Here is a 9,565-nt window from a genome sequence, read left to right on the forward strand (position 1 = left end):
CTTTTACTACTGTGTCCCACATTGCTTCTGTTTGGATGCAGATACTGATAAACTTAATAATTTGCTTGTTAAAATAAAATATGTGGGGTTTGTGCAGCCTTGGCAGAGTAATGCTCTTTCTGAGTGGTTTCTTGTTATGAGTTATGTCCTATTCATATCCCTAAATCTGTCCTACAACCTGCACTGAAGAGCAAAATGATGCTGTAATCTTTCCAATACAGTAGTTTACAATGCCATTGCTTGATTACTTGGTGCAGTATGCTTGCCTCTGCAATCAAAAACAGCACAAATGTTGCAATGTACTACAACCTTTCTGACTTTTACAGTATCACAGATGCTCACACACTATACAAACAAAATAAATGGTCTAACTGCGAGGTAATTGCCGCCATCACTAATCACTATATGGCATTTCATTTTCTGCCAAACATAGTGGTTCAATGGCAGAACTGATGGAGTATCCTAATTTTCCACCTGAGGGTGCTAGAGCTCCAGATTGAGTTTGCCGTAAAAACACTGGATGAGAGGTGTAAACCTGAATGGAATACAGAGTATGATGGTCGTCTGCATAGTAGATATATTATAATCGTGTAAAGACATCAAACGTCCAATAATGTGTTATTTTGTGCATCAAATTATTAGAGGCTCATTCACCTTTTCTGATGCCATGAATAAAATGAGTACAGATAGTGTCTGTTATTATGGTGGATGGCGACTGGTGATGCAAAGAAATAGACTTAAGGATGTAGGAATTATACCATAATATAAAATCCACATCTTACTCTGTCCTTATCGATTTCATGTCACTGCTATCCTCAACACCAATGTACATGCAAGGTAATCAATATCAGTCAGACCTCATGCTCTCGTTTCACAGCGTGACGTCAGAGAGAGGGCGGCAGACAGCGGGTGGGGTTGATGCCAGAGTATAAAGATGCACAGACGGACTCCGGGCAGCATTCTTAGTGCGGGACGACAAACCAAGTCTATGGAAGTACAGACAAGTATCGGGCCCCAACAGACGAACAGCAGCAGCATGTGTGAATCTACGCAGAGGTCCTGCGAGCCTCGCCGGAAAAGAATGGATGATCGCAGTGCGCCCTCGGAGATGGCTCGGATAATCACTGATCCTGCCACGGGGAAGTGTTACTGCCGTGGGAAAGTTTTGGGCAAGGTAGCGCAAGCTTTGAATTAGGTTTCGTCTTTTTGGATTTATCACGTAACTCGAAGACATCATGTTAACAGTATTTCTCCTCTTTCCAGGGAGGTTTTGCTAAATGCTATGAGATGACCGACCTCTCCACCAGCAAAGTTTACGCAGCCAAAATCATCCCACATGCGCGCGTCTCCAAACCTCACCAACGGGAGAAGGTAAGTGCAGAGCTACGGTGCCTGTGAGCACTGGCATGATTTGACAACATATATTTCAAAATTTGCTGAAGTTACAATCGTGAACATTTTGTCTCTTCTCCCTGATAGATTGACAGAGAAATTGAGCTACATAGACTGCTGCATCACAGACACATTGTGCACTTTTATCACCATTTTGAAGACAAGGAGAACATCTACATCTTGTTGGAATACTGCAGTAGAAAAGTAAGCACTAAGTTCTTGACCACTCTGTATGTTAGCCTCTGCTGTTTGAGTTTGGATGACACCTGCATTGCACCCAAAGCCATTGGCAGTATTCAGAGATTTACCCCACTAAAAAAGAACTGATATTTTAATTGTAACTCTACATTTTTATGATGTTAAAGAAGTTATGAAGTATGATTGGCCAAAGGGTTTTTCACAGTGGAAAAGTTGTCTTAAGGTTATAGTTACACTTCTAAACATTCTCTCTTCAATTTTTGTGTTTTTGCAGTCATTAGCTCATATCTTGAAGGCTCGTAAAGTGCTTACTGAGCCAGAGGTGCGGTATTACCTAAGACAGATAGTGTCTGGACTGAAGTACCTGCATGAACAAGAGATCCTACACAGAGACCTGAAACTTGGTAAGGATATATATTTTAATACTATTCAGTACTGAGTCACTTTTTGTACAAATCGCAAAGATTCCTCTTCCATAATTTTTGTTATTGTTGTAATGATCCAGTCTAGGAATTCACCAGAGGATCTGTGCAGTATTCAGCCTTTGATCCGGGGTTGAATGAAGTGCTCATGTCTCTTTTATTTTCTTCCCTACAGGTAACTTCTTTGTGAGTGAGTCGATGGAGCTGAAGGTCGGCGACTTTGGTTTGGCTGCCAAGTTGGAGCCAGCGGGAAACAGGAGGAAGACGATCTGTGGGACTCCCAACTACCTTTCCCCTGAGGTGCTCAACAAGCAGGGCCATGGCTGTGAATCAGATATCTGGGCCCTAGGCTGCGTAATGTGAGTACTAGGCTTACTGTAAATTCACTATTAACATCGACATATGTAGTAATAGTAGTAGTAATAGTAATGATAATAACAATAATTAATTATTATCCTATCCTCTATCCTGCTACAGGTACACCATGCTGTTGGGCAGACCACCATTTGAAACCACCAACCTGAAGGAGACATACAGGTGTATTAGGGAGGCGCGGTACTCTCTGCCCTCCTCCCTTTCGCACCAGGCTAAACAGTTAATCGCCAGCCTGCTAGCCAAAACCCCAGAGGACAGACCTAACCTTGACCACATCATGAGGCATGAATTCTTCACACAGGTTAGACACAATTTTCACTTCTCTATCTGTCTGTCCCTCTCTAAATGTCACTGCGTAGGTGTATAACAGTGACCCCCGTCCCACCAGCTGCGCCCTGACCCACTTTCTTTGTCCACAGGGATTCAGTCCAGAGCGTCTGCCTGCTAGCTGTTGCCATTCAGCACCAGATTTCCATGTATCCAGTCCCGCAAAGAGCTTCTTCAAGAAAGCTGCCGCTGCTCTGTTTGGTGGGAAGAGAGACAAGGTCAAATACTATGAGACTCTGAGTGAGTATTACATCAACCACTGAGCGCTCATGCACCACTTAAAATGCCTATTGTCAGATCAGTCAGTCCATAAAATCACAATTGCAGCAAGAGGCAGAGTTAAATCTAGTTTTTAAAACAACTGCAAGCACATTTTGTGCAATTCTACTCTGATATCAGTTCATGTAGCTGTGGCTGTAGCTTTAGAGGTCAAGCTCTGATTTTTGTTTGTTTTCATTGCCTTTGACAGATAAGTTAACCAAAGAGGAAGAGGAGATCTACAAACTGCAGCATGACCTGGAGAGAACCGTCATCAGCCAACAGCAGAGCAAAAAGATTGCTGAGGTAAGAGCTTAATTATTCAGCTCAAAACAAGATATGGACAAGAGTGTGGGTGATATTGTAGGTGCATTATTCATACAATGAATATGTAGATTTGAGATATCATGTTGAGGAGAATCCACTGAGTCATTCTGTTTCAGCACTAATCTTTATAACAAGCATAGTTTTAGAACCAACTAAAAGCACTTATTTTTAACCTTTAAGCCAACCACTCTGCATCTGTGGGTGACCACTGAGTCATACTAGGAAGAGATGATCTAAACTCACAGATTCTAAACCCTGTCGTCACTGATTCCCACCTCAGAATGGAAGTCTACTTCCGCCATCTGCCGAAAGCCCTGTTGCCCTGGCAACAGAGAGCCAGTCCCCGACAACGCGAGATACCATCCGTCTGATCGTGAGGGGTAGTCTGGGGAGCTGCAGCAGCAGCAGTGAATGTAAGTTCATGAATAAAGCCAGGAGAGAGAACAGAATGGTCTACTGCAAATTGAAAATTATAAAAGTGTGCATTATACAGTGAAGAGATGTGATGGCTAGAGTGCAAAGTCATTTCTTGTACTTACTGGTGTGACATCAAGCTAAATTACCTTTCTTTTGTTGTTCCCATAAAGGCCTAGAAGACAACACAACAGGAAGCGTGGCTGAGACTGTTGCTAGTGTATTGAGGGGATGTCTTGAGAATATGCCTAAAGGTGAGTCTTCTTGCAAAGTCATTTCACATAGTTCTTAATTGGATAAATCCACATTAAAACGGAAATGTCTAAATTTTGGATTTTAATAGAGCTTTTGGCTGCTTTTACAGTCAAGGATAATACTTGGTAGAAGAGTTAAGGTTGTCGTTCCTTAAGATCTTCTTTGTAATTGTACCAATCCTCTTCCTTTGTGTTCTCACTCTGCAGCGGACGACATTCCACAGGCATCAAACAGCTGCAGTCTTCAATGGGTGACTAAATGGGTGGACTACTCCAACAAGTACGGCTTTGGCTACCAGTTGTCTGATCACACCGTGGGAGTTCTCTTCAACAATGGCACTCACATGAGCCTCTTGCCTGACAGAAAGTATGCACTTTTCTATGCTTTCACAATGCTCCACCTTCAGTTTAAAAGTTATTAGTCATTACATACAATTGACATGGCATGTTTAAACATGCTTAAGGATAGAACTGACGTAGAGAACCTGTTAGTGGTTTGAAATAAGTCCCACAAACAAGGCGTAGTACATTCTTTTTTTGCCAGAAGGTTAGGAAACCATTTTCGTACTTAAATTGTTTAAGTATTTGTCTATCTGAATGGTTGTGTAATTCTTTGTTTATCTTCTTCTTTCCATCTTTTAGGACTATCCATTACTATGCAGAGTTGGGCCAGCGCTCTGTCTTCCCCACCTGCGAGGTTCCTGAACACTTCGTGGGCCAAGTGACTGTGCTGAAGTACTTTTCACACTACATGGAGGAGAACCTCATGGATGTAAGCAAATATCTCTAGTCCCCCACCCCTGTATTCATTCCTTTAATATTTATCTCCCTTGCTGTTATGTTTCTTTTTTTTTCGCCCCCTAAAGCATTAGAAATGGTATCCTTCATGTTGAAGCCTGTCTAATCCTAACATGGTTCCTCTGCTTTCTCAGGGTGGGGATCTTGGTAGTATGACAGATGCACACATGCCCAGACTTTACCTGTTGCAGTGGCTCAAGTCCGACCGCGCCCTCATGATGCTCTTTAATGATGGCACTTTCCAGGTAAACATGCACACTATCACAGGAAACACAGCTGTTGCTGGGCATGCTCTGATGAGCACAGTTTAGATATAATGCATGGCAACAATATTCAGATGAGCAGCAGAGGAGGAGGATTAAGCCACAAATCAAAAAAGAAAACTTGGCATTATCTTGTTCCCAAATATTGATTTACTGAATTATCTTTTTTACTCCAAAGGTCAACTTTTACCATGACCACACCAAGATCATCCTGTGTTGCCAGAGGGATGAGTACATGCTAACATACATCAACGAGGACCGCGTCTCCAAAACTTTCAAACTCAGCTCCCTGCTAACATCTGGCTGCCCCACTGACCTTCGTGAACGCATGGTGTACTCTCTCAACATGCTGCTGCAGAGATGCAGCTAAACCCCTGATAATGTGTTCTGGATAGTGTTACACTGAAAAATCTACTCATTGTGCTACTGCAGTGTTGCAGAGGAGGCATGATTCAGAAGGATCTGTGCGAAATGGATGGATTTCAGGGATGGACCTTTGCAAAGTAATTTAGCATTCCTACAACACTGCATTGCCGTGACTCAGCAGGTGCAGGGGAAAAAACAATACGGACAGACTCTGCGGATGAGGAAAATGAAATGTAGCACAATGACAATGGATGGAAAAGGGCTGATTTGTATGTCGATTGTTGGAGGAGAGAAAAGACTGAGTGTGATAGAGCAAGTATGTTGGTACGATTGTGAACTCCAGATGTTTGAGACAGAGAGAGGATGTTTTGGGAAGTAAAGACCAATGCTGGGCTGGCTCCAGCTGAAATGTGTACAGTATAACTGATGCTGTGGATAGAAGCAATCGATAAACTGATGCTCTGAGTGTAACCAGAGCTAGACTGTGGAATATTGTAAATGATGTACAGTGTGTGCCACAGCAAACTCAGCGGTGCAGAGGAACGATGTGCCAATGTGTGTGGATGGGACAGGGTTCAGCTGTTTATACGCGTATGTATGAGTGTGTGTGTGTGTGTGAGTGAGTGGGAGGGGTGTAATATCAGACTAACTTTTAAAAACTGTGATTTGTTCTCTTTATTGACAGATGGACTCAGCACATTGAGCTGGGAAACAGTGGGGTGATGTGGGGGGGGGGCAGGTGGAGAGAATGACATTTAAAAAAATACAGCATTAGAGATCCTCAAAGGATCTTTTAAGAGCCATTATCACCATGGTAGAAATGTCCTAAATAACTTATTGTGTAAAAAAGTGCAGTATTTATTTATTTAATAATAAACAGCATTTTCTAAAAAAAAAGAAAAAAAGATGTCTGAGTACTTTTTCCTTCTCATTGAGTGTGTTTATCCCTTTTTAGTTTCAAAAGCAGTGCAATGCTGACTCCTAATATGTTTTTCCTTTGAAAGGGTCCCTACTCTAAGTTGATATACAATGTGGTAAGAACTAGATGAAACTTAATTACACTTATATCTGTGCACTGGACCAAGTCAAAGCAAGTATTTTATCTTGAAACTTGTGTTTGCAGTAGGAAATGGGCAAACAGGGTAAGATGGATACACGATAAAGGGCATGTTTACAGGGAAGTGTTTATATTCTGGTTCAAGGCCACGCCTTGGCTGAGTTTTCTTCCACAGTGATAAATGGAAGATGGCAAATATAAGTATCTTAGAAATGGGACTGACACACACACACATACACACATACACAAACGTTGCATACAAACAAGGGCACTAATCAACAGATAGGCCAGCTGGGTGGTTCAAAAATATGGTAGCAAAGGCAGACACATGACGTGGAGCTACAAGGACAGACAGACTAATAAAATTACAAACTCGGTCATGCTAAGTCAGCAATTGCATCAGAGCTTTTGAGGCAAACTGGCTACAATCTTTCTTGGACATCCTTTCACATTTACAGATGGTAGTCATGGAAACAGGCAACCACTGAGTAATTTTGTGAGAATCGGAAATCAATGACAAACTGCGTAAAAGACTTTGGCACAGCTTCTCCTCGAAAGTCAGAACATAGTGTAAAAATCTTAACTTGTATAATTTGCTGCTGGTTGGCTTTTCTGCTGCACTCTCTCTGCTCTCCACATGAGTGTTTGATCCACCTGTCTAGTGAACACTTATTCACCTCCTGTGCTTATGTAATGATGGAAGTTGAACATGTAAGTTTGAGTCATCCCTTTGGATGTTCACTCAGAATATCTGTGCTCTTCAGAGTTTAATAATGAATGCCTCATGCATAAACATACCCACACAGACAGAAGCAGAACAGGAAGTAGCCTACAAGAGGAAGGAGCAGGAATTATTCATGACGACACCTCCAGGTCTGAGTGCGTGTGTTTTGACAGTAATGGTCTCTGGAATGGATGCTCCAGTCAGACAGAAATAGATGTCATTGTTGACATGACGTGTCCTGGTTTTCAAGGCTATTTTTTATCCCTGGTCCAAACATCTGAACAGTGGAGTGCAGCATCTCCATCAGATGGATGCACTTGGTCACACAAAGTCTGTCTTTCCAAGCAAGCATGAGCAAAAGTGGTTGTTTTTTGGGGGTATGTGAAGAAAACATTTCTTACTATACTATTGTTGATTAAGCTTCTATTAGGGTTGCTGTAAGCAGAAAACTCAGGGGATCTCCTCTATGAGTCAGCAAATGTTAGTTGATCAGCTTTACTTGCCCCATGAGACATGACTGTGAGCATAGCATGCAGATAAACTAATTAGAAAACTGTGTAAAGTTGAAAAAGCTAAATGTGGGTTCACTTGATGTTCTTAGTGTCACTGCTATATGGAGAAGAAATGTTTATAACACAGCTAGTTTTCACTATCACCCACACAAAGTTGTTCCTCTGTTATGTCACGTTGACAGTGGGAAAAGTCTTGTGGATGCAGCAGGCTTAGCTTGCTATGAATCTAAGCTGGAGTGACAAAGGGAATCTTTATACCTCAGCTTCTACCATAAAGTTCTCTTCAGGCAGAAGTGTGAGTCAGTTTGGCATTAAAAGTGATAGTAGGCACATTCTGCCAGAAAAGAAATACGCTTTGATATGTGCACACACACTGGGATGCACTTGGGGGATTAGAGGGCCTTTGCATATCAAATGTCAGCGCTCCTCCTCCTACTATGTAGACAAAAACAGATGTACTGAAGAGGGAGCTGGGATGACTGTAGCTCTGCCCATTCCCTCTTGTAGCATACAGCATTGACCATCTTAGAGATGAGCAATACATAACAGTCAAACTTGAAAAGTTGCCAGTGCAAGCTTAGACAAATTCTTGTCTTACCAAGAAAAAGTCCTGAGTTTATACATGTAAGGAGTGCATGTGAGGATGTGTGCTTTTCTCTGAATATGTGTTTGCTTGTTTTTGGTTTCCTTCCAGGTGTTCAAATACATACAATGTAGAGGATGAGTCACCATGTAAGATGCAATGGCCACTTCCCTCAGTAGTGTGACGTTATTGCTCCCACTTCTGAATCCTGTAATTTCCTACAATCAGCTTTCTTAAAAGGTCTTTTATGTCTCACTGAAAATAGAACCTTTTGTACCACTATGATAGCCTTTGGTTAATTCATGAATCAAAGTGTACTGGCAGGCCTGTGTCCAACTAAATAGAATGAACTAAAGGAGGAATAAAGACAGCGAGGGCCATTAAATTTAGACCAAACTCCTTCACCAAAGGGCATCTCATGGCATTTGTTAATCAATCAATATTTGTATTCCTCTAACCCCTCTATCTCAGTTTTCTTTTTTTCTGTAAATATAGGGCATGCTGCTTAAGAATCCCCATTTAACATGTGTTCATCTTCTGCAAATATTTCTCAGTGTAGTTGTGAATTCAGGGACATTCTTTGCTCAGATTGCTCAGATTTGTTTAAGAGTATCACATGAGCATAACCACATTGCCCAACAAAATGTCACTGTATTATTCTCATACAATACATTTTAATCCCCTTACTGAAATACCACAATGCAATTGCTATGTAAAATTTTCACAAAGCTCCAATCATTAGCATAATGTTTGAACTTCATGTTTTATTGAATGTCTATGATTCAACCTAATTGCATGGGGACTGTATTTATTCAGACATTAATCACGTGTGTCAGACTGTGTGAACTGCAAAGACTTGCTGCCTACGACAACCTACGTCACATTGCTGTTGGATTGTCGTACAAGCATCACAGGCTGATCATTATATCCTGTCTGATATTTTTGTTCAGTTTTTACAATAGCAGATTGTGCTTCATCTCCTCCAACTGCACAGGCACCCTCCTCCGTGATGTCAGTTGAAAATGTGACTTTCTTGAAAACAGGGTAACAACCTGCTGACTTCTTCAATAAAAAAACATCACATGGTTGTGTGTGGGCAGCCGTCTGACACAGTGAAGATAAGACTGAACAAAAGGAAAATGAGAAAAACTCTGCAGGAGCTTCCACATCAATGAATTTGAAAATACAACACTGAGCTTTTTCAGTGGCAAGGAGGGTGGGTTAGGGTTCATTAACTTGCCACTACTCTTGAGCAAGAAATATGACTACTGTACTGGAATAAAAAACATCAGCGT

At 41.5% G+C, this 9,565-nt stretch overlaps 1 protein-coding gene across 1 annotated transcript; it reads left to right on the top strand.

Moving 5' to 3' along the window:
• The first annotated feature begins 979 nt into the window (after positions 1-979).
• plk2b (polo-like kinase 2b (Drosophila)) lies at positions 980-6,264 on the top strand. The gene is made up of 14 exons (XM_053324907.1): positions 980-1,174; positions 1,264-1,371; positions 1,480-1,596; positions 1,865-1,994; positions 2,188-2,371; positions 2,490-2,688; positions 2,807-2,954; positions 3,184-3,278; positions 3,580-3,712; positions 3,887-3,967; positions 4,175-4,334; positions 4,610-4,739; positions 4,900-5,010; positions 5,207-6,264. The coding sequence occupies exons 1-14, from the start codon at positions 989-991 to the stop codon at positions 5,396-5,398; spliced, it is 1,974 nt and encodes a 657-aa protein (XP_053180882.1). The 5' UTR covers positions 980-988; the 3' UTR covers positions 5,399-6,264.
• The last annotated feature ends 3,301 nt before the right edge of the window (positions 6,265-9,565 follow it).

This window comes from Scomber japonicus, chromosome 9 (assembly GCF_027409825.1).
Source record: "Scomber japonicus isolate fScoJap1 chromosome 9, fScoJap1.pri, whole genome shotgun sequence".
NCBI classification, from domain to species: Eukaryota; Metazoa; Chordata; class Actinopteri; order Scombriformes; family Scombridae; genus Scomber; species Scomber japonicus.

Bases quoted from the DNA above. Each gene is read 5' to 3' on its own strand.
- plk2b (XM_053324907.1), top strand. From the start codon at position 989: ATGGAAGTACAGACAAGTATCGGGCCCCAACAGACGAACAGCAGCAGC. The intron at 1,175-1,263 runs GTAGCGCAAGCT...TCCTCTTTCCAG, and splicing joins GTGGGAAAGTTTTGGGCAAG to GGAGGTTTTGCTAAATGCTA. The intron at 3,968-4,174 runs GTGAGTCTTCTT...CTCACTCTGCAG, and splicing joins TCTTGAGAATATGCCTAAAG to CGGACGACATTCCACAGGCA.